Source organism: Erythrolamprus reginae, chromosome 11 (genome assembly GCF_031021105.1).
Source record: "Erythrolamprus reginae isolate rEryReg1 chromosome 11, rEryReg1.hap1, whole genome shotgun sequence".
NCBI classification, from domain to species: domain Eukaryota; kingdom Metazoa; phylum Chordata; class Lepidosauria; order Squamata; family Dipsadidae; genus Erythrolamprus; species Erythrolamprus reginae.
The window spans coordinates 2,005,798-2,031,367 of NC_091960.1; the positions used below are offsets into that span (position 1 = coordinate 2,005,798).

The 25,570-nt window shown below is 42.0% G+C and overlaps 1 protein-coding gene across 1 annotated transcript in view; it reads right to left on the reverse strand.

The window, feature by feature from the left end:
* GIPR (gastric inhibitory polypeptide receptor) overlaps nt 1-18,339 on the reverse strand; it is a 23,148-nt gene extending 4,809 nt beyond the window's left edge. The window contains exons 1-13 of the mRNA XM_070764608.1: nt 18,140-18,339; nt 14,584-14,662; nt 13,028-13,127; nt 11,582-11,689; nt 10,494-10,615; nt 9,684-9,787; nt 7,341-7,491; nt 6,586-6,745; nt 6,133-6,193; nt 5,253-5,322; nt 4,030-4,118; nt 3,260-3,398; nt 1,771-1,812 (exon numbers count right to left, since the gene is read on the reverse strand). Of these exons, the coding sequence (XP_070620709.1) occupies nt 1,771-1,812; nt 3,260-3,398; nt 4,030-4,118; nt 5,253-5,322; nt 6,133-6,193; nt 6,586-6,745; nt 7,341-7,491; nt 9,684-9,787; nt 10,494-10,615; nt 11,582-11,689; nt 13,028-13,127; nt 14,584-14,662; nt 18,140-18,339 (1,425 nt within the window). The remainder of the gene's footprint in view (nt 1-1,770; nt 1,813-3,259; nt 3,399-4,029; nt 4,119-5,252; nt 5,323-6,132; nt 6,194-6,585; nt 6,746-7,340; nt 7,492-9,683; nt 9,788-10,493; nt 10,616-11,581; nt 11,690-13,027; nt 13,128-14,583; nt 14,663-18,139) is intronic.
* Between the last annotated feature and the right edge of the window lie 7,231 nt (nt 18,340-25,570).

Sequence of the window (25,570 nt, forward strand, 5' to 3'; positions counted from 1 at the left end):
AGATAGATAGAGTTGTGATTCCGTCTGAGGCTCCTCAGGGAACGGCTGAACCTCTGCCGGCTCCCTGCTCAGAGGGGGAGGATGAGGAACAGGAGGAGGAGGAAGAGGAGGAGGAGGCCCAGGCAGATGGGGAGGAGGAATATCAGGCCGAGGGAGAGGGAGAACAGCCTGAGTCCCCCGTGGTGGAGCTCTCCCCAGCAAGCAGCCTGGAGTCCTTGGATGAAAATGCACAAGCCATCATCGATCTCAGGCAGAGAAGAGCAGCACAACGAAGGGGACAATTAGCCAGGTATTTCCAGCCCTAAATAGGCAACAGCTGGGTTTGGGTGTGGTTCTCCCCAGAAAGGCTGAAAAGGCAGACCCACCCTTCCTGTATTGTGGAGTATTATCTTTGGGAGTCCTGGGACCTGGCTGTGATCTTTGGCATTTCTGACTCTGGCTTGTGGCCCTGAAGGCTGAAACCTTGGGGGGAAAGGCATGGGTCTTATTCTCTACAATGGTGTGTGTGCCAGCAAGAAATCTGCTGTATTGTCTGGCCGTCATGACTCTGCTGTGAAGCCTCATAGCCTGTCTGTTGGGAAGAACAGGTTTTTCTCTGTGTTTGTTTTTCCAACTATAAAGTGCCTTTGCTTTTACCAGCGTGTCTGGCTGCTTTTTTCAGTTGGTGTTGAAGTCTGGGGGCACCCAGACAGAACAGATAGATAGGTAGGTAGGTAGGTAGGTAGGTAGGTAGGTAGGTAGGCAGGCAGGCAGGCAGGCAGGCAGGCAGGCAGGTAGGTAGGTAGGTACATAGGTAGATAGGTAGGTAGATAGGTAGGTAGATAGATAGGAAGATAGGTAGGTAGGTAGGTAGGTAGATTGATAGACAGACAGATAGAATGAGAGAGATGATAGTTAAAGATGATTGATAGATATAGATATAATGAGGGAGAGAGAGTGAGATGATTGGTAGAGATATGAGATAGATAGATAGATAGATAGATAGATAGATAGATAGATAGATAGATAGATAGATAGATAGATAGATAGAAAGAATCCCAGAATTGGTATATATATATATTATTTATATGTTTTTCTTTAATATACCTAAGTATTCAATAAATGGTGTATTGTCTGGGTCATTTTATATATACTGTACATAATAATAGTAATAATATTCTTTACTTGTATATGATAATATTTTTCCAACTTCTAATTTCTGTTTTTATTTATTTATTATTTGGATTTGTATGCCGCCCCTCTCCGAAGACTCTAATTCTCTAACCATCGGTATAACAAATCCCAGGTTTATTTAAAAAACCTGTGTCTGTAACGTTAACCTATCCATTTCTGCACAATCGAATGTTTTTCTCATTATATTTTCCTCGGCAAGAGTTTCCTCGTTTTTCCAGTGTTGTGCAAATACAATTCTCACTACAGTACTATCAAAACATGTAGTATTTAAATACACATTCCCTTTGTTATATTTTTCTGGCAAAATACCTAACAAAAATATTTCTGGCTTTAAATCTATATGTGGCTTTATCTTTTTCTCTAACCATGTATTTATTTTCATCCAATTTTATATTTTTATTTTGCCTTTGGGCAAGTCCACCACATATGATAATACGAACCTGGGATGTGGTTTACATTTCCAACATTTGGCTGAGATGTTTTTAAACATCTCTGCTAGTCTTTTGGGATTCTTTAAGGTCCAATGAGACCCCTGGGCAGCCAGGCCTTAACCCCGTGCCTGAATTGCAAAGTAGATCAACTGGAGGATTGGCTTACCTCTTTATTGACAAAGCAGTACAGGGTGCTGACGAACAAACCCTGAAAATGAACGAACAAGAAGAAAAATGGGATTTAACAATCTGAACTTAACAGAATGACAGAGTTGGAAGGGACCTTGGAGGTCTTCTAGTCCAACCCACCTTTCAAGCATATGCCGGTTTTAGGCACTTACAGCCTTGCTTGGTGGGAAAGAAATTACCAGCTATTCTTAAGCCTGGCAAAAAAAATTTAATGAGTTTGGGTTTGGCCCTACTAGAAATGTTATTTTTATTATAGATAATAAATTGCGTTGGTTTTTCTTTTTTAAATTTAGAGGTTGCTCTGGAGAACTTGCCCTTAAAAAAATATACCTTTAGGTTTTTCTTTGTGGTTGCTGTAATTTGCTCAGAAACACTATTATTAATCTATCATCTATCTATCTATCTATCTATCTATCTATCTATCTATCTATCTATCTATCTATCTATCTATCTATCTATCTATCTACAGTATCTATTTATACAACATATCAAAAACAATATAATAATAATAATAAATAATAATAATTTATTAGATTTGTTTGCCGCCCCTCTCCGAAGACTCGTATATCATATACATATCTTAAAAATCCAATTCATATAACTAAAAAACTTTAAAAAAATACTAATAAGATTTTTAAAAATTTGTTACCATTCACACAGCAAAACATACTACACTCATACTACACTATGTGAGATGGGGAGCTGTATAAATCTAACGACAGGTGGTTCTCGACTTGTGACCGTTCATTTAGTCACTGTTCCAACTTACAACGGCACTGGAAAAAAAATGGCTTATGATCTTTTTCACACTTAAGACCGTTGGTCAGGTGATCAAAATTCAGAACTTGGAGACTGACTCTGATTTATGACTGGGGGAGGGGGTGACGCGATTCCCTTTTGCGACCTTCGGAGAGGCAAGGTCAAGGGGGAAGCCCGATTCACTCTACAGCCGTGTGGTTCACCTAACTACTGCAGTGATTCGCTTAACAACGGTGGCGAGAAAGGTCGTAAAACGGGGAAAACTCATTCCACAATTGTCTCACTTAGCGACAGGAGTTTTGGGGCTCAGTTGTGGTCGTAAATTGAGAACTACTTGCAATTAATTAATTCAACAGATCTATGGAAACATTTAAATATGCGAAAGGGTTAAATAGGGTCCAGGAGGGAAGTGTTTTTAATAGGAAAGTGAACACAAGAACAAGGGGGCACAATCTGAGGTTAGTTGGGGGAAAGATCAAAAGCAACGTGAGGAAATATTATTTCACTGAAAGAGTAGTAGATGCTTGGAACAAACTTCCAGCAGAAGTGGTTGGTAAATCCACAGTAACTGAATATTAAACATGCCTGGGATAAACATATATCTATCCTAAGATAAAACACAGGAAATAGTATAAGGGCAGACGAGATGGACCAGGAGGTCTTTTTCTGCTGTCAATCTTCTAGGTTTCTATGGCTGCTTCCCTCACCTGGAAGGAACTGAAGAAGAGCTCGAAGAAGAATTTGACGTAGCGCAAGGTGCCGAGCGCCTGCTCCTCCGTCACCAGGGCGAAGGCCACGCCGTGAGTGCCCAGCAGAGGGATGAGGGTGAGAGTCGACCTGGCCAACCTGAGCATGGAGAACGAGAGACCTTAGCACAGTTCACCTGTCCCTGCGGTTGGGATACATGGGTGCCACATTTAAGCATTATCTAGTCTAGTGGTGAAGGCACAAGGCTAAAAACCAGGAGATTGCGAGTTCAAGTTCTGCCTTAGACATGAAAGTCTGTCGGGTGACTTTGGGCCAATCACCAGGACACAGAGAGTTCTAGTCCCGCCTTAGGCATGAAAGACAGATACTAGGTGATTTTGAACCAATTACCAGGAGACAGTGAGTTCTAGTTCTGCCTTAGACGTGAAAGCTAGCTTGGTGACAGACCAATCACCAGGAGACAGTGAGGTCTAGTTCCATCTTAAGTATGAAAGTCTGCCGGTTGACTTTGAGACAATCGCCAGGCGACTGAGAGTTCTAGTACCAATTTAGGCATAAAAGCCAGTTGGGTGACTGAGCCGGTCCCTCTCTCTCTCAGCCCATCCCACCCTACAGGGTTGTTGTTGGAGGGAGAATAGGAAGAAGAGGGTGTATTAGGCATGCTTGCCGCTTAGCTTTTAAAAATAATAAAAGCCGTGACTAAATACAAACACAAATCAAAATTCTTCTGCCATCACAGCTCCATCTTATCCAAAAGTTGATCCCTTACCTGTACTTATAATCGGTGTAATGCATTTGCTGGGCCCGGAGCTTGGAGTTCAGGATCTTAAGGACACGGATGAAAATCACAAAGTTAACCTGGGAAACGGGAGAAAATAATAATAGTTTGGATATTCGGGAATCCAAGTTTCACTACATTCATCCAGTGGAGAATTTCGACCGATGCATCCAGATATTTTATATTTATTGATTTGTCAAGCGAGTATAGCATTGCAGTTTGTCTAAGCATAACATAAGTAGAAAGTACTATGTAAAAAGAAAGTACTATAAATGTTGCAGGGCACAGTAAAAAATAATAATGATGATGATGCCAAAAGTTGCATTCTATGGACATCCATCACATCTTCACTTTTGCTTTTTCCAAATCAGTGTACTTTATCTGAGTAATTTTGAGATGTGTAGGCTTCAACTCCCAGAATCCCCCAGCCAGCAATTTCAAAACTGTGAACTCCAACTCCCAGAATCCTCTAGCCAGCGATTGAAAATTTCTAAGAGTGCCTCTCTCTCCTTTTTTTTCCAGCTAAACTAGTAAACAAATTACCTAATTTGGGATTGCATAATAAGTTTCTGCTCGTATTTTTAATATGAACTTCTTGTAAAATCATAATTTGCACTCTTAATTTTTTAAGTTTAGAAAATATCTGTTTTCTTTTCCTTGGATGATTCAATCCATTTACATTTACAGAAAAGATTTTTACATCTGAGTACATTTCTATTTGTAGTATGGCAGAAAATATTTAGCCAAACTGTTAGCTAGGTAAGGTCGAGGGGCAACAGACACCCCCCCCCCGAGATTTCCTAGTAATAGTGACACCCCCTCCCATTTATATTTCAGTCCCCAGAGATCTGGACGGAAAAGGAAGTTGAAAATATATTTTATTTACTTGGGAGGAATTTCCTCAATTCTCCATCTCTCTTTTTTTTCCCCCCAAGCAAAAGTATACAGGGCATGAGTCATTAGAAGCAAGAATTTAAAAGGCTCATATCGAAACCTAATAAAAAGCAACAATGCAGAAAACAAAGCAATATTCCGGTATAATAAATCTAGGAATTTATTTTTAGTGTTTGCCTTCCTTTGTCACCTGTTACCTGCTTATCATGCAAGTTTTGTTGGCAGGCTGTACCAGTGTCCTCGGCTTACAACCGCAATGGTCAGGATGGAACTGATCGTGCCAAGTAAGCAACAGCTTCTGTGTTTCCTTTCTGACTTACCAAAATTGATACCAAGATTGGGCCACGGATGATCCACCAGTATCCTAGGTTGCCATTTCTCTCCCAGCACCTAAAAATTAAAATAATAATAATAACAACAATAACAACCTCACAACTGAGAAGGAAGAAGGCTGTTTATGTTACATGAATAATTTGCTTCTTTTCCAAATTTGGAATTTATAGTAAATCCGGCACGATTTAAAATGAAGCAACTTCCAGGCAATCAGCAATAAGCCTACTGAGAAATCTTTAATTTGGCCATTCGAAAGGGGCCCTTTTGTTCAGTGAAAACCACACACGGTGGAGCTAAAAATAAAACTCGACTCCTTCCTCCTTCGGAACAATTGGTTGTTCTGGGATGTGCATTTAAGCAGATTAAATAGAGTCATTAATTAACTGGCTGTAAAAAGGTCACTGATTTACTGGCTGAACCGCTGGATTTTTACTCGGACAAGATTGGTTCCCAAATTGAAAATACATGCCTTGTTTGACTTACTAATGTTTGTTTAGTGACGTTAAGATTTGTGGACTATATCTCCATAAAATCATATACCAAAATGTCTTTCCTGTTCATGACTACTTCACCTTCAACCGCAGCAATACATAAGCACGTAATAGATTCAAACTACATGTCAATCGCTCTAAACTTGACTGCAATGCACTGTGGGTGTGGCTTATGCATTTTGTTTCAACATCTTTCAATGCAAATTGGGTGCTATGGGTTTGGAGCTCCCAATTTTGCTACTGGTACTGCGTTCCTGATCAGCCCATGCCCTGTGCATAACCCTAATCGTGGATATTTATTTACATTCATCTATTTGTAGCTTGTATAGTTTTTTTTTGTAAGTTGTATCTGAAAGTTTATTCCGGCTAAACTTACTCGTTGTTTTCATAGAGGTATCTCATGATGCCCCAAGGGACGACGAAGAAGAGGGGTGCCCCTAGAGAGAGAGAAAATGTTCATAGGTTAGAACGTCCTTCCTTATATTGTCAGGAAATCCAGGCAGTTGACACCTGTCGTACAGGTGGAACTCTTAACGGGATCTTATCTGGGATAAGATAAGACTGTTTATAACTTCCACCTGGGACAATATGATCTTTTATCATTCTCCTTCCGTGAAAATACCTGCAACAGCTGGGTTTCACCTTGGCCATTTCAGACCTCTAAAAATATGTCATGATTGTTTAACACCATGACGTATTTCTATGGTTCTTTCATTGCTAATTGTCCACCTCTTGTGAGTGGGCCGGAAAATGAGGCCAAATAAATGACACCAATTAAAATTTTCACTTCAGTCTCTTTCTGAAATGTAATACTAACGAACTGACTCACCCCATCCGAGTAGTAGGTACACAGGGAAGTAGCTTTCTTCCAAGAAGGCCATGGGTCCAAGAACGTTGTGCAGGTAGATGCCTTCTACCAGTAGCCAAAAGTAGTTTGTGCAGACACAATAGTGGGTTAGGATCTGTGCCACCCGACAGCCAGTTACAGCCTGGAGAAAGAAAGAAAGAAGGAAGGAAGGAAGGAAGGAAGGAAGGAAGGAAGGAAGGAAGGAAGGAAGGAAGGAAGAAGAGCGAAGGGAGGGAGGAAGGAAGGGAGGAAGAAGGATGGAGGGAAGGAAGAAAAAGGGAGGTAAGGAAGGAAGGGAGAGAAGGAGGGAGGGAAGGGAAGGTAGATCAAGGAAGGAAGAAAGGAGACCAAGAAAGAGGAAGGAAGGAAAGGAAAAGAAAGGAAAGGAGGGAGGAAGGGAAGAAAGAAAGAAGGAGGGAGGAGGAAAAAGGGAGATAAGGAAGGGAGAGAGGGAGGGAAGGAGGGAGAGAAAGGAAATAGGAAAGGAAAGAAAGAGGAAGGAAGGAAGGAAGGAGAAAATGAAAGGAAGGGCGGGGCGAAAGAAAGAAAGGGAAGAAAGGAAAAGGAAAGGAAAGAAAGAAGAAGGAAAGGAAAAAGAAAGGAAAGAAGGAAAAAATTAAAAAGAAGAAAGAAAGAAAGAGAATCAAATGTAAATCCAGAACCCTCCATCTCCCATCCTTCATCCTCTCCCCTCTATGCCATCTGCCCCGGGGATCCTCCATGCTCGGAAGAGATACCTGGTCCCTTGGAAGATCCGAGAGATCCACCTGGAGGTCGCGGGGGAAGTGAAGCCAGAGGAGAGCGTCTCGCACAAGGATGGCGGCTGCGCGCAGCACATAGGACAGGAAAAGGTTCATGTGGATATAGTTGCGCATACATCGCAGCTTCCTGCGGAAGAGACGCGGCTCAGATGTAGAGATTTCCATCATTTGCACAGATTCCTTCCTCTCAATTAATTTCTGTTTAATTGTGGAGAACTATCTACTCAATGTCAACCGCTCCAAACTAGACTGCAGAAAATATGACTTGAGCCACAGAGTGATCAATGCCTGGACTGCCCTACCTGACTCTATGGTTTCTTCCCCAAACCCCCAAAACTTTAACTGCTAACTGTCTACAGTTGACCTCTCCCCATTTCTAAGAGGTCTGTAAGGGGACGTGCATAAGTGCACCATTGTGCCTACCACCCCTGTCCTTCATTGCGCACTTGTATTAGCCCCTCGTATCCTGGACATAAACTGTTTCAACTCCCACCCTCAAAACATTGCTACAGAGCACTGCACACCAAGACAACTAGACACAAGAACAGTTTTTTCCCCAACGCCGTCACTCTGCTCAACAAATCATTCCCTCCACACTGTCAAACTATTTACTAAGTCTGCACTTCTATTTCTATTAGTTTTTTCTCATCATTCCTATCATCCTTTTCCTCCCACTTAGGACTGTATGACATAGAAACATAGAAGACTGATGGCAGAAAAAGACCTCATGGTCCATCTAGTCTGCTCTTGTACTATTTTCTGTGTTTTATCTTAGGATGGATCTGTTTATCCCAGGCATGTTTCAATTCAGTTACTGTGGATTTATCTACCACGTCTGCTGGAAGTTTGTTCCAAGGATCTACTACTCTTTCAGTGATGAAGTTCCCACAATTTCTTAAGGCAACTTCTCTTCCATCAGTGGATTGTACTCACTGTCAGGAAATTTGTTTGTTTGTTTATTATTGATTGATTGATTGGATTTGTATGCCGTCCCTCTCTGTGGACTCGAGGCGGCTAACAACAGTGGTAAAAACAATATGTAGCAGTCCAATAATAAAACAACTAAAAATCCCTTATTATAAAAACCAGACATACATACTGACATACCATGCATAAACTGTAGAGGCCCAGGGGGAAAGTGTATCTCAGTTCCCCCGTGCCTGACGACAGAGGTGGGTTTTAAGGAGCTTACTAAAGGCAAGGAGGGTGGGGGCAATTCTGATCTCTGGGGGGAGCTGGTTCCAGAGGGCCGGGGCCGCCACAGAGAAGGCTCTTCCCCTGGGTTCCACCAACCGACATTGTTTAGTTGACGGGACCCGGAGAAGACCCACTCTGTGGGACCTAACCGGTCGCTGGGATTCGTGCAGCAGAAGGTGGTCTTGGAGATATTCTGGTCCGATGCCATGAAGGGCTTTATAGGTCATAACCAACACTTTGAATTGTGACCGGAAACTGATCGGCAACCAATGCAGACTGCGGAGTGTTGGAGTAACATGGGCATACCTAGGGAAGCCCATGATTGCTCTCGCAGTTGCATTGACTGTAACCTGTTGCTTGTATCCTTAAGATTTTTATTAATATTGATTCTTTCTTCATTGCTTATTGACCCCTATGACAATCATTAAGTGTTGTACCACATGATTCTTGATGAATGTATATTTTCTTTTATGTACACTGAGAGCATCTGCACCAAAGACAAATTCCTTATGTGTCCAATCACATTTTAGCTAATAAAAAATTATCTTCTCTTCTCTTCTATCCTATCCTATCCTATTCTATTGGCATCGGACCAGAATATCTCTGGGACCGCCTTCTGCCGCACGAATCCCAGCGACCAGTTAGATCCCACAGAGTTGGCCTTCTCCGGGTCCCATCGACTAAGCAATGTCGTTTGGCGGGACCCAAGAGAAGAGCCTTCTCTGTGGCGGCCCCGACCCTCTGGAACCAGCTCCCCCCGGATATCAGAGTTGCCCCCACCCTCCTTGCCTTTCGCAAGCTCCTTAAAACCCACCTCTGTCGTCAGGCATGGGGGAACTGAAATTTTCCAATCCCCCTAGGCTTATAGAATTTATACATGGTATGCTTGTATGTATGAGTTGTTCTTTAAATTGGGGTTTTTTTTAGATTGTTTTAATATTAGATTTGTTTACATTGTCTTTTTATATTGTTGTTAGCCACCCCGAGTCTTCGGAGAGGGGCGGCATACAAATCTAATAAATACAATACAATACAATACTTTTTACTTATGTTATGTTTATACAAACTTCTACTATCCTAGGCATGTTTGACAAATAAATAAAATGAAAAATAAATAAATACCTGAATGTTGCCAGCAGCATCAAGGCCACAAGGAGAGATACGAGGGAGACGGAATATCCCACCGTGTACATTCGGCGGAATTGCTCCAGGATCCACAAATGTTTCTGGAGGAAAAGAGACATTCAAGGAGAGATGTATATTTTAAAACAGCACCCACATAAAGAAGACGAACGTATGGAGGATTTTTCCAACCAAAATTATCCTGCCGACGTGAGCTGGCTCTGGTGGTTTAAATTGCCGGCCTTGCAACCCGGTGGTTGGGAGTTCTAGTCCCATCTTCAGCACGAAAGAGGACGGGACGACTTTGGGCCGATCGCCGGGAGACTGAGAGTTCTAGTCTTGCCTTAGGCATGAAAGCCAGCGGGGAGACTTGGAGAGAAGTGAGTGGGTGACTTTGGCCCAATCACTAGGAGGTAGTGAGTTCTAGTCCTGCCTTAGGCATGCTGGCTGAGTGACCTTTGGGGCCAATCAGCACTTTAGCATCCAGTTTGATCTAGTGGGGTTTTTGATTTTTTTTTTCACATTATTTTTTAAAAATTATTTAATTTATAAATTATCCATGCCGGCAGTCTTAGTTAATACATTTTTTTACTGAATTGACGGCATAATTTTACCACTGTTGTGAGCCGCCCCAAGTCTACGGAGAGGGGCGGCATACAAATCTAATAAATAATAATAAAATAATAATAATAATCCCAAAAGTGCTTTTTGAAAAGGCAACATGCTGGCTGGGGAGTTCTGGGAGCTGAATTTCCACCGGTCTTAAAAATTGCAAAATGTTTGCACCATCCTTGGTTTAATAGGATTTACCTGGAAAGGGAGGTCGTTGTTGGGGACCACGCACTGGGAATGATCACGCCACGGCAGTCCGGAGGCATCGACCACCCACTGACCATCCGCGCCACATTTTTGGAACACAAACCTGTCTTGCACTGCCGGGGAGAGAGAGCAGAATCCGATGATCTGGTTAACAGTGGACTAATTTCTCCTTCTTTTTGACAGTTATAGAAACATAGAAGATGGACGGCAGAAAAAGACCTCATGGTCCATATAATTTGCCCTTATACTATTTCCCATATTTTATCATAGGATGCATCTATGTTTATCCCAGGCATGTTTAAATTCAGTGACTGTGGATTTACCAACCATGTCTGCTGGAAGTTTGTTCCAAGCATCTACTACTCTTTCAGTCAAATAATATTTTCTCACGTTGCTTCTGATCTTTCCCCAACTAACCTCCGATTGTGTCCCCTTGTTCTTGAGTTCACTTTCCTTTAAAAACACTTCCCTCCTGGACCTTATTTAACCCTTTAACCTATTTAAATGTTTCGATCATGTCCCCCCTTTTCCTTTTGTCCTCCAGACTCTACAGATGGAGTTCATTAAGTCTTTCCTGATCAGTTTCATGTTATAAGTTATACGTTTTAAGTTATAAGTTTTATGTTATGTTATATCAAATATCCCTTGCTTGCTGCCTAGCGTGGGCTGCCTTAGGGGTCTTTGCTCCAATTTAAGATCCAGACAGCCTGGAGTACGACATCATAAATCATAATTTCATAATTTCTGATGTGGTTTTTTTGGCCAGTATTGGTTTATTTCTGACAGTTGTGGTGTCTCGTGGTTAGATGATTCCTCATTTTCAAACCTCCATTAAGGGAGAAGATTCTCTTAATGACCACAGAATTCACTTAATGACCCTGTGATTCGGTTAAGGACCGATGCAAAGTTGGACCAGATCCGGTGATGTAACAATTGCGTTGCTTAGCGGTTGAAATTCTAGCACCGATTTGCAGCCGTAACTCGGATCCTGATACCCTCCAATGGAGAAACCAACCCAACCTGCCCATTTCTCTAAATTATCAATCGAGACTTTCGAACCTGCTTCAAACTGCACTCACCTTGCTGGTGCCAAGGGAGGTACGAGGGGCAAGGAATCTGGGCCAAAGTATTAGGGGGGGCATCGTCCCAACAGGCATACATATCAAACGTACGGTTACACACCAGGCCTGCAACACAACAGAAGAGAGGAAGAGTAGACTGAGCAGGATGAGAAATCAACAATCACACGGAGGATGGTGTTCTGTCTGGGTGACTCCAGAAGCCAATACCAACCCAAAAAGAGAAGCCAGACACACTGGTAAAAGGCAAAGGCAGTTTTATAAAATCCAAGAAAAACATAGGTAACAGAAAATGTCCTTACAAACAGGAAAATGCTGTATCTTCAGATATATTCACGAAGGCCAAAAGTCCATGCAGCAATACAGAATTCTTGCTGCCAAACCAAGGCTGTAGATTGCAGACCTATACCTCCCACGGATCTTCCAAAGCTGCTGGGCCACAAGCCAGGAACAGAGACGCCGAGAAACAAGACAGGATAACGCCACGCCAAGCTGATAACACTCCACATGGCTTAAAGGGCTTGCCTGCCTTTTAAACCCTGCTGATGAGGACCACACCCAAACCCAGCTGTTTCTACTTCAATGGTGAAAATATCTCTTTAACTGCTCCTTTCGTTGCTCTGAACGTCGCTGTCTCATGTCAATGACAGCTTGTGCGTCATCACCTAATGACTCCAAGCTACTGGCTGGGGAGAGCCCCCCCCCCCCGGGGCTCTCATGCTGTTCTCCTTCATCCCATTCCTGATTTTCCTCTCCCCCGTCCGACTGTTCAGCCCCCTCCTCTGCGTTGTCCTCCTCCTCCGGGCGTGGAGCCAGCAGAGACACAGCTGGTCCCTGAGCAGCCTCAGGCTGAATCACAACAGATGGTGATGGGCGAATGTCCAGCTATAGCTACCAAATCACCCCATGCCTCCATTCATCAATATTTCTCAAGGCCAGCATTTCTCAACTTTGATAACCTGGCAATGAGTGGACTTCAATTCCCAGAATTCCCCAGCCAGCATGCTAACAAACTTGAAGATGAGTGGAGTTCAACTCCCAGAATTCCCCACCAGCATATTATGAAGTTGGAGATGGCTGGCTGGGGAATTCTGGGAGTTGTAGTCCCCCCCCACCATCTTCAAATTCATTAACATGTTGGCTGGGGAATTCTGGGAATTGAAGTCCACCCATTTTCATGGCTGAGAAAAACTGCTTAAGGTGCCCATCAGGAGGTATTGGAAGTGAGTTCCTACCAGTTCGGACAAGTTCTATAGAATCTTTAACAATTTGGCAGCAGCGAAGGACTTCAACTCCCAGAATTCCCTAGCCAGAATGCTGGCCGAGGAATTCTGGGAGTTGAAGTCCATACATCTGAAGGTTGCCAAGGTTGAGAAAGACTGCTCTATTATTGGGAGAGGTGGACGTGGATTCACAACTGAAAAAGCATCGGACGTCCTTCTGCACCTGTGGGTTGAGGGTCTTCGGTCATCTTTCGAACGCAGGCCTCTTGGTATCCCTGCCAGGCTTCCAACATCTCTTGGACGGAAGACCCCGTGGGGTGAGCCTGTGGCATAGGGGAGAGAAGAGAGGGGGGTACGTTGCCCCCAAATTTGGAAGTTAGAAATACATCTGCAAACTTGGATAATGTTTATTGTTTAGTTTTTAACAACATTTGTATGCTGCCCAACTCCAGTGGACTCTTGGGTGGGCAACAACACATAAGAACAATATTAAAAAATTACAGTATGAAAATGATGGAGTGTATTTAGAGCAGAGGTACACAGAGGTTTTATGGATATGGGAGAGGGGTTGCATTCGATTTATCTCTATCAGAAATGGCATTTAGACCAGGTTTTCATGTTGTGGCCCCCCTAATCTTGGGTATCTCCTGCTCCCCCAAACATTTGGGGCCCATTATAGGTAATCCTCAATTTAAGATCACAACTGAGGACAGATTTTCTTCGCTAAGCAAGGCAGTCATTAAATGGATTGTACTTGATTTTACTTACTTATTTTTTTGCTCTGTTTGTTAAGTGAGTTGTTGTCGTCACTCACTTAACAAATACAGCAAAATCATTTAAGAGATATAGCAAAGTCACTCAAGAAATATTGCAAAATGATCAAACAGGCGACCCTACACCACTTCAGATAAATGGATGTCCAATCTCCAGTGATGGACCATGCCACAACTTCTGGTGGCAAGCTGTTCCACTGGCTTTCTAATGAATTGATTCTAATTAATGTTGTGGTTAGCTCTGGCCCAGCTCCTGCCCCAAGGACTGTGGATGTGGGGGAGACATCCACATGCTGCAGGCCTGTTTTGCCCCCGGTGGAATCTGATGATGAAGGCTCCTCTGACTAAGAAGACATGAGTGACAGGGAGGAGGAGAGTGGAGCAGACAGCTCAGAAGGAGATCAATTATCTAGCTCCTGCTTGGATTCAGAACAAGAGTTAATGATACAGCCACACATGCGGAGAGCGATGCATAGGCAACAACAACTGAGAGATTATTATCAAAGAAAAGGAGGCCACCTGTAGTTGGGTGAGGCTGTGGTCATTAGTGAGGCTGCTATAAAGAGCAGCCTGTGGGTTTGGCCATTGTGGAGGATTATCTGATCATTGTGTTTCGTGCCTGCTTTACTGACTTTGACCTTTTGTGTGCTGATTTTTCCCCGCTTTGAAACTAAACCAGAGCAAAGTGTGTTTCACTTTGTGAAAGAAGAAGGACTGTGAATTGCCTCCCAGCTGCAAGCTAAGTATCACAGAACTGATAAGGGACTTGTACAAATTACCAGTTTGTTGGGAGACAAGTGCTCTTTGCTATACCAAAAGAGGGCTTAGGTTAAGGGAATTTTCATTATAAAGAACATTGTTTTGAATTTTCAAACGTGTGTGTGTGTGTGTGTGTGTGTGTGTGTGTGTGTGTGTGTCTGAAATTTGTACCTGTGAATTTTTGAGAGGAGTCTACCAGAGAGCCCGACAGAACAATTAAGAGGGGCACAGATCCTCTACTGCTCACCTCTATTGTCTGGTAGATCTGAATCAACAGCAAAAACAGCTCCGGGGTCTTCTGCATTCCGGGCGTGGTGGGGTGGGCGCTACAGATCAGGAAGCCCCCACCTCAGGGCACTCTTTTAATCTGGGCTCCTTGTCTCTTGTTCATCAACTCCGAGAACTTGTCCAGTTAGCAACTGTCTGAGAAAGGACAAACACAATTGTCCAGAAATATCACATCAGGCGTATCATACAGGTAGCCTTTGATTTACAACGGTACATTTAGTGACCGCTCAAAGTTACGACGGCACAGAAAAAAGCGATTTAGGACCGTTTTCCATGCTCACAACTGTTGCCGCCTCTCCACGATTAAAATTCAGATGCTTGCCAAGGGGTTCCTATTTAATGACTGTGGCAAAGTGTCCCCAGGCTTAGCTGACCGTCTTTTGCTACCAATACATTTGACGGGGAAGCAAGATCCATTTAGCCACCGTTTTCTGGGAGGTTTTTTAATGTATGGTCTGCTAGGTTGTGTGATTGTTTTTTATAATAAGGGTTTTTAATTGTTTTTAACATTAGATTTGTACATTGTGTATTGTTGTGAGCCACTCCGAGTCTTCGGAGAGGGGCGGCATACAAATCTAATATATTATATATAATATCTCCGGGACCGCCTTCTGCCGCACGAATCCCAGTGACCGGTTAGGTCCCACAGAGTTGGCCTTCTCCAGGTCCGGTCGACTAAGCAATGTCGTTTGGCGAGACCCAGGAGAAGAGCCTTCTCTGTGGCGGCCCCGACCCTCTGGAACCAGCTCCCCCCAGATATCAGAGTTGCCCCCACCCTCCTTGCCTTTCGCAAGCTCCTTAAAACCCACCTTTGTCGTCAGGCATGGGGGAATTGAAATTTCCCTTCCCCCTAGGCTTATAGAATTTATACATGGTATGCTTGTATGTATGAGTGGTTGTTTAAATTGGTTTTTTTAAGATTATTTTTAATATTAGATTTGTTTACATTATCTTTTTATATTGTTGTTAGCCGCCCCGAGTCTTCGGAGAGGGGCGGCATACAAATCTAATAATAAAAAAAATAATAAATATATTATTATGATTATTAATAATAATAATAATAATAATAAAAATAATAATAATTAAATTTATTAAATTTATATGCTGCCTCTCTCCGAAGACTCAGGGCGGCTCACAGCATATAAAAAACAGTCACATCGAGATATAATAATTAAAATTAAAATTAAGAATTGCATTTAAAACTAAAAGGCCTATTGGCATGCACACGTACCCATTGAAACAAAACCCCAAATAGGTAAGTTTTGCTGAATTTATTTAGGAGAGAAATTCCAATTTCTGGAATTAAAAGATCTGGTCTAAAATTTCCACTATCTCTGGAGCTGTTGGTTTTTCTTTTTCATTCGCAAGATCATGGTTACCTTCCTATAACACGGCTTGTTTGGTCACCCACTTGGGTTGCCATTTGTCCAACATTTTAACCCATAAATCCCATTTTATGCAATCTAACCACTCCTGGGCTTCGCACAGTGTGTGGAGAAGGATCTATGTATAATTCATCAACCAGACAATCGATATGGTGCCACCTGAGACACCTTCCTTAGGTACACTGAAAACGGGCTGATGGGGTTTTGGTTTTGTTTGACAGTCGCTTCAAAATTGATTCCAGCACTTTTCCCCAAGTTTCCTTCTCTCTCTTTTCTTTTTTCCTTCCCTCGCTCGGCTCGATGAAAAGCAAATTTGGCTTGCAAAAACAACTTTATTTGGAAAAGAGAGCTCTAGGGAATTTATTAACAAGGTTTGCAGAGATATCTTCCTTCCTTCTCTCTCCTTCCTTCCTTTCTCCCTCCCTCCCTTCATTCTTCTCCTTCCTTCCTTCCTTCCTCCTTCTTCTCCTCCCTCCCTCCCTCCCTCCCTTCATTAGAAACATAGAAACATAGAAGACTGACGGCAGAAAAAGACCTCCTGGTCCATCTAGTCTGCCCTTATACTATTTCCTGTGTTTTATCTTAGGATGGGTCTATGTTTATCCCAGGCAGGTTTAAATTCAGTTACTGTGGATTTATCTACCACGTCTGCTGGAAGTTTGTTCCAAGGATCTACTACTCTTTCAGTGAAATAATATTTTCTCACGTTGCTTTTGATCTTTCCCCCAACTAACTTCAGATTGTGTCCCCTTGTTCTTGTGTTCACTTTCCTATTAAAAACACTTCCCTCCTGGACCTTATTTAACCCTTTAACATATTAAAATGTTTCGATCATGTCCCCCCTTTTCCTTCTATCCTCCAGACTCTACAGATTGAGTTCATGAAGTCTTTCCTGATACGTTTTATGCTTAAGACTTTCCACCATTCTTGTAGCCCGTCTTCGGACCTGTTCAATTTGATCCATCTCTTTTTGGAGGTGAGGTCTCCAGAACTGAACACAGTATTCCAAATGTGGTCTCACCAGCACTCTATATAAGGGGATCACAATCTCCCTCTTCCTGCTCGTTATACCTCTAGCTATGCAGCCAAGCATCCTACTTGCTTTCCCTACTGCCCAACCACACTGCTCACCCATTTTGAGACTGTCAGAAATCACTACCCCTAAATCCTTCTCTTCTGAAGAATGAAATCATTCATTCTCCGACTACTTCACCTTCAACCGCAACAACACACGAGCACGAAATCGATTTAAACTAAATGTCAACCGCTCCAAACTTGACTGTGAAAAAATACGATTTCAGCAACAGAGTCATCAACGCCTGGAATGCACTACCTGATTCTGTGGTTTCTACTCCTAACCCCAAAACCTTTAAACTTAGACTATCTACAATTGACCTCTCCCCCTTTCTAAGAGGTCTGTAAAGGGCGTGCATAAGCGCACCATTGTGCCTACCATCCCTGCCCTATGGTCTACTTTTTATCATTACTTATCTAATGTTTTATATGTACAAATTATCACCCTATAATTGTTTGATAAATAAATAAAATAAATAAAAAATGTTATGTTTATACAGACTACTACTATCCTTACATGTTTGACAAATAAATAAAATAAATAAATAAAATAAATACAGTAGGTTGCTTCTCTCCTTGATTCATCTTTTTGGGGGAAGGGGTATACATTTTTTATTTTTCTTCTCCAACATGAAATAAAACATACCTGATATAAAAGCAACACAGCATCCGTGCCTAAAGGTGTTAATATATAACATTCCCTTCTTACATCAAACAACTGTTTTCCTTACATATCATCCTCTCTTCCATTTATAAACCTTCTAAATTGAACTTTTCGGTTCTTTTTAATCTGCTGTTTCTTGTCTTGCCTTCTAATGTTTTGGAGCAGAGTTGGACCCCTTCCCCTCAAATATGGGGAGACCAGCTGTCGTGTTGCCCCAAGATCAGACACACCCAGTTCCCCCAACTGTCCTCACAGCCTGTTCCCCAAAAGTGATCTTAAATGAAGAGCTCGAAGGAGAACCAAGCACAGACCCAAGGAGGAACGCAGAAATACAAACCAGAGTCCTACCTTCAGCTGGTCTCAGGAGCTGGGAAAAGCAGAGGGATTTTTACCTGTCCAACAGGTAAGTCGCCCAGGCTGCTGCTGATGGGAAGTGCCAGCTCCCTTGCCTTATCAAGGCTTGGAGTGGGTGGCCTGAGCCGAGGGTGGAAGTAGTCAGAAGAGGGGGGTTTCTCACGTCATCCCCCTGGGGAGGGTGTCCGCAGGGCTGGGGGGCATCCCTCGGGAAGCTCACGCCCGCTTTGGATGTCATCCCGAAAAGGGCAGGGTCTGGCCTCAGGTAGCGAAGCAGGAGTAAGGGGGCGATGACAAGGGAGGAAGGGTTCTTTAATGTAGTCCCTGGTGGCCTGTGTCAAGAACAGGATGGAGAAGGCAGCGAATCCAGGCTGCGGAGGGAAAGATCAGAGGTTTTATTTGGGGAAACTGTTCTGCAAGCTTTCATCTCCACCATGTTCGACAAGACTGAAGTTTGTTTGGCTTGCAAAAACAACTTTATTTGGAAAAGAGAGCTCTAGGGAATTTATTTAAGAAGGTTTGCAGAGATATATTCCTTCCTTCCTTCTCTCTCCTTCCTTCCTTTCTCCCTCCCTCCCTCCATTCATTCTTCTCCTCCCTCCCTCCCTCCTTCCTTATCTTTCCTTCTTCCCTCCCTTCCTCCCTTCCTTCTTCTCCTTCCTCCCTTTCTTTTTCCCCTTCCTTCCTTCCTTCCTCCTCCCTCCCTCTTTCTCCTCCCTCCCTTCCTTCTTCTCTCTTCTTCCTTCTCCCTCCTTCCTCCTTCCTTTTTTCTTCTCCTTCCTTCCTTCCTCCCTCCCTCCCTTCATTCATTCTTCTCCCTTCCTTCCTCTGTCCCCTTCCTTCCTTCCTCCCCTCTTTCCTTCCTCTTTCCTTCCCTCCTTCCTTCCTCTTTCCCCTCCCTCCATCCCTTCCTTCCCCTTTCTTGCTTCTTCTCTCTTTCTCCTCCCTCCCTTCTTTCTTCTTCTCATTCCTTCCTTCCTTCCTCTCTTCCTCCCTCCCTCCCTCCCTTTCTTCTTCCCATCCTTCCTTCTTCCTTTTCTTCCAAATCCGATTGCTGTTGTTTATACAACGAAAAGGTAGGTGCAGACAAAAAGGATATTTTCCGACAGATCCAAACAGCTGTTATAAAAGCCAACAAGATAAGCGGCTCTTCTTAGTTCAAATAAATCAACAACCATTCATAAGTTTATATCTTTATGGCTTTTTTATCATTTTAATCAGAGTTTGCTTGTTTTTTCCTTGCAGATATTTAACTTGAAATCGATCCCATCACCCGTATGCTCCATTGCTCCCCCAGTTCCTACTCAGCAAAAAGACACCGAGCAGTTTTCAAAGTGTCGCCTTGCTCCTATCGTTCAAAAATATCAAAGGATTGTTTGCCGAAGCTTTGATTCAAGGCAATATATTCCCCTTCTTCTCTAAGCATTAATTAAGTTATCAAAGCTGGGAAGGGGACATTATTAACTAGCAACTGCGGTAGAGAACAGCCTCCGTCCGTGTTTATTTGGCATGAACCGAACATAATATAGAATGATCACAGCGTGTACCTTTCCCATTTGGTGAGAGTTTGGCCCTCGGCGTTCGAGGACGTTTCCACGGCGCCGGCCAAAGGATGATTTGATCTTTAGTTCATTAAAGGCTCACCTGTGCTAGAGCTTTGTGAACCTGTCGGGTGACACTGCTTGGTTTTCTATCTAATGAAGTTACGGCTTTCAGATCGGTCATTGTGAAAGATCCTGACGAGGAGTTCATGATGTCCACGAGGCATATAAATTTAATGAACAAAGAAATGAACGCTCCCTGGGCACGATGGCTCGCCTGCAGGTGTTTTCTTCTCATCGGGGTGAGATATCCTCCTGGCCTTTCGTAAGGCCCTAAAAACACATCTCCTCCGACAGGCTCAGGGCTGTTGAGCATTGCCTTCATGCTCGGGCCGATGGAATGAATGATTGGTTTGAATGAATGTTAGTCAATTGCTTTCAATTGCGCCGGGTTTTAGACTAGGTTTTTACTGTTGCGGTACTGTGACCTCTATTGGGTTCTCACGTTTTGTAGTGTATTGATTTTCTTGTGGAAGCTGCCCTGAGTCCACAGGAGAAGGAAGGACTAAAAATCGAAATAAATAAGTAATAATAAGTAAATAGCCGCCCCGAGTCTTCGGAGAGGGGCGGCATACAAATCTAATAAATAATTAATAATAATAATAATAATAATAATAATAATAACAACAATAAAGTAAATAAGTAAATAAATAAAATCATACATACATACATACATACATACATACATACATACATAAGTCATTAAAAACTCATCTTTGCCACCAGGCATGGGGAAATTAACACACACCCCAATTGTCAAGTTTGGTGTATGGTTTGATTGGGTTGTGTGATTATTTTACTATAAGGGTTTTAAATTGTATTGTTAAAATTTGGATTTGTACACTGTTTATGTTGTTGTGAGCTGCCCCGAGTCTTCGGAGTGGGGCAGCATACAAATGTAATAAATTATTACTATTATTATTATTATTATTATTATTATTATTATTATTATATCACCTAGGTGTGTCATGAGACATCAGCAAAAAAACCCTCCAAGCTCAAGGAAAACCAATGACTCTGTAGTCATTGCTGTCTTCCTCTTCCTCCCAACACTCTTTCTAGCACTGATTATGATACCTAGCTGGGTAATAAGATGTCTGCAAGAAAACCATCAAGCTCTGGGAACACCAATGACCCTGAAGACATCATCATCACCACCATCATCGTCATCTTCCTCCTCCTCCTCTCCACATATCCCTTTCTTTCTAGCACTGTTGATGATACCTAGTTGGGTAATGAGATGTCTGCAAGAAAACACAGAGCACCTAAGGTCCTGCCCCTCCTTTTTTCCTTTTCTTTCTCCTTTTTGTCCTCCTCCTCCTTCGCTCCTTGAAAGTGGCTTGCAAAGAACCTTCTGCACATGCCCAGAGGCTCATTTGCGCGACGTGATGCCAACTGATAGGGAAAGGAAGTAGAACCAACCCCTGATTTAGGGTCCTTCTGATAAAGACCCTGTTGACATTCCAAATTTGCAAAAGATTCCCATTGTCTCTTGCGGGAGCACAAGTCACTCAAGAGCGACACGATCTTAGCATTAATCCCAGTTTATCAATCATTCAAAACCACAATAAAGTTGATTGGATTATGGTTGAGTAAACCCCAATTTGGGGTTACCCGAAACACGATTTGCAATCTGTTGACTGATCTGATTATTGCCGTGCAGGCTCAGGTTCAGCCTCCAAATATTCCTTGCCAACATTCACTGATTCTATTTGCACCGAAAATATCTTTCACCCGAAGCGCCGACATTTCATGGCTTTTAAATCATCGGAGCAAAGCAGTTTGTAGTAAAGCAAACCAATTTCGATAATGGACTAGATTGCTAGCAATGTGTATCAGCACACTTTGATGCAGGTTGAACTAAGCTAAAGTATCTGTGCTTGGAATTGGCAAGTGGCAATTACCAGCGCCTCTGTTTGTGGAACGCGGAAGCTCTGGAATTGCTGCCTTTAATGGTGATTTATGAGGTTGGGGCTCCAGAGACCCTTGAATCAACCTAATAGCTTTTGATAGCTCTGGAGGATGGAGGCAAAGCCACGGCGAGGCATCACGACTCTTGCCATTATCTCATGACTCAAGAAGAGACAAAACCATCCCTTGCCCCAAATGAGATCAGAAGGAAAGGTAAAAGCCCCACGCAAAGGTAATTGAGGGGTTAAACATCTGGTCTGAAGATGTTTCTGGTGATGTCCTACCTGTCCTACCGGTCAATGACTACTTCAGCTTCAACCGCAACAACACAAGAGCACGCAACAGATTCAAACTTAATATTAACCGCTACAAACTTGACTGTAAAAAATATAATAATAATAATAATAATAATAATTATTATTATTATTATTATTTATTGGATTTGTATGCCACCCCTCTCCGCAGACTCGGGGCGGCTAACAACAATAATAAACACAACATGTACAATCCAATAATAAAAACATCTATAAACCCCTATTATAAAACCAAACATACACACAAACATACCATGCATAACTTGTAATGGCCTAGGGGGAAGAGCTATCTCAATTCCCCCATGCCTGGCGGTATAAATGAGTCTTGAGTAGTTTACGAAAGACAGACAGGGAGGGTGGGGGCAGTTCTAATCTCCGGAGGGAGAGTGACTTTAACAATCAAGTTGTTGAAGCGTGGAACTCATTACCAGACTCAATAGTGTCAACTCCTAACCCACAACATTTCTCCCTTAGACTATCCACAATTGACCTCTCCAGGTTCCTAAGAGGCCAGTAAGGGGCGTATATAAGTGCACTGATGTGCCTTTCGTCCCCTGTCCAATTGTCTTTCCTTTATCTCATGCATCAAAGCTAGTTGGTAACTCAGAGGTACTGTAACATCCTATGTCAGGATGGTCCTCTGGATGTACTCTTTGCTGATCACAGTTTTCACAATTTAATAATAATAATTTCATTATTATTATTATTATTATCATCATTATCATTATTATTTAGATTTGTATGCTGCCCCTCTCTGAGGACTCGGAGCGGCTCACAACAGCAGTAATAATAACAGCTCAAACTTCCCCAGTGGAATGGCAAAATCTATCCACATGTTGTACAAATAAGGAATTTTCATTGTCTTCTAACTGCTAGTAGGCACTGACTAAAATCGTAGTTGGTACCTATTATTTGTCAGAAGGCATTAGTTTAATGTCCTTAAATCCGTATTGTCAATCTGAGCTCATGTAATGTGCTTAAGTCATATGTAGATTTCTTTGCTCTTTAATGTGTTGGGTGAACCCATTACAATATATAAGCTTTGCTTTATGGCTTAGCATCTTTGAACTTGCTCTACCGCAGCTTATTTAATAAACTATAAGTTAAATACCCATGACTTCATACAAATGGCAGAGCAATTCAGTGAATCCAGCCCTCTGCATTATCGTGGTGATGACACTTATTCATCTAAACGGGGAGTGACTCAGTTGTGGTTCGGTGTTTCACACAAAAACTGTTATTTTGAACAAACGCTGAAAAAAGGAAATAGTCCATGAACTGCAGCAGGAAACCCGAATGAGCCAACCAAAATTGTACACGACAGAGTAAACAACATGATCAAAAACGGAGCAAAATGCATTAATAAAATAGCTGTTTTTAAAAAGAAGAAAATGGACAATTTGGTGATGCTTTTCATGCCCTTTTATAGGCTTGGGTGTGAAATGTCAGTGTTGTGGAATAACACACAGGATCCCCCAGAGGAGGGAAAATGGGTTAGGAGTAGACAATGAGGTTTAGCTGCATGGCTCGTGATGGAAGGGATCTTACCTTCATCGATTTTTCTTTCTTTGCACCATAACAGCTCAAGGATGTAGAAACATAGAAGATTGACGACAGAAAAAGACCTCCTGGTCCATCTAGTTCCTGTATTTTATCTTAGGTATGGCCCATATTTTTATTCAGGAGTGGAAGGTAACATCTATAGCTCCCTGTCTTCCCAATTTATATTTATCCATCTATCCATCAATCTATAGTCAATTTGATTGACTGTCTATCTGTCTGTCTGTCTATGTATGTATGTATGTATGTATGTATGTATGTATGTATGTATGTATGCATGTATCTATCTATCTATCTATCTATCCATCCATCCATTATATCTGCCATATATATCTATCTATCTATCTATCTATCTATCTATCTATCTATCTATCTATCTATCTGCCTATTTATCTATCATCTATGTATGTATGTATGTATGTATGTATGTATGTATGTATGTATGTATGTATCTATCTATCTATCTATCTATCTATCTATCTATCTATCTATCTATGTATCTGCCTATTTATCTATCATCTATGTATGTATGTATGTATGTATGTATGTATGTATGTATGTATGTATGTATCTATCTATCTATCTATCTATCTATCTATTACGGTATATCCATTATATCTGCCATATCTATCTATCTATCTATCTATCTATCTATCTATCTATCTGCCTATTTATCATCTATGTATATACGTATGTATGTATCTATAATCTATGTATGTATGTATGTATGCATGTATGTATGTATGCATGTATGTATCTATCCATTATATCTGCCATATCTATCTATCTATCTATCTATCTATCTATCTATCTATCTGCCTATTTATCATCTATGTATATACGTATGTATGTATCTATAATCTATGTATGTATGTATGTATGCATGTATGTATGTATGCATGTATGTATCTATCCATTATATCTGCCATATCTATCTATCTATCTATCTATCTATCCATTATATCTGCCATATCTATCTATTGTATCTATCAATTGTATTATCCATCCATCCATCCACCAATATCGATCTATTTATTGATCTATCTATTGTGCATAAGTGCAGCAATGGCCTACCGTCCCCTATCCTAATGTTTCTCTCTTACTAGTATCATGTATATAAACATTGCTATAGAAACATACATTGACGGCAGAAAAAGACCTCCTGGTCCATCTAGTCTGCCCTTCTACTGTTTCCTGTACACTGTATTTTATCTTAGGATGGATATATCCCAGGCATGTTTACATTCAGTTTCCTGTGGATTTGCCAACCATGTCTGCTGGAAGTTTGTTCCAAGCATCTACTACGCTTTCAGTCAAATAATATTTTCTCACGTTGCTTCTGATCTTTCCCCCAAATGACCTCAGATTGTGTCCCCTTGTTCTTGTTATATCTTTGTACACTACCAATATGTACTTGACAAAATAAATATCTAAATATCCTTGTCTGGCTATATATTCATCCATCCATCCATCTGCCCACAATAGCCCTGTAAAGGTTGGGTTGAGAGAGTTCAAATTCAGGCTGGAAGTCTCCCCTGTGTCCCTCCAACATTTAACAATTGTACAGTTCTTGGTGCTGAGCTTAGTGGTAGAACTCTTGCTGTGGCCTAGAGCAGTGTTTCCCAACCTTGGCCACTTGAAGATAGCATTCGCTGGCTGGAGAATTCTGGGATTTGAAGTCCAGATATCTTCAAGTAGCCAAGGTTGGGAAACACTGGCCTAAAGGTGGAGCTCTTATTGCACAATTAGGAGGTTGTGAGTTCGATTCTAGGTAGAGGCAGATGTAGGATCTCCTGCTCAGGCAGGGTTTGGACTACTAGGTGACCTGCAAGGTCCTTTCCAACTCTGTTAATCTGTTCTGTTCCTATCTGTTCTCTTCTGCTTGTAGATATTTCATGACCCTCTTAGCTGAGGTTATCAGTACCAGGCAGAATGGGGCATCCATCCATCCATCCATCCAACCTTCCTTCCTTCCTTCCTTCCTTCCATCCATCCAACCTTCCTTCCTTCCATCCTTCATCCATCCATCCAACCTTCCTTCCTTCCATCCATCCATCCATCCAACCTTCCTTCCATCCATCCT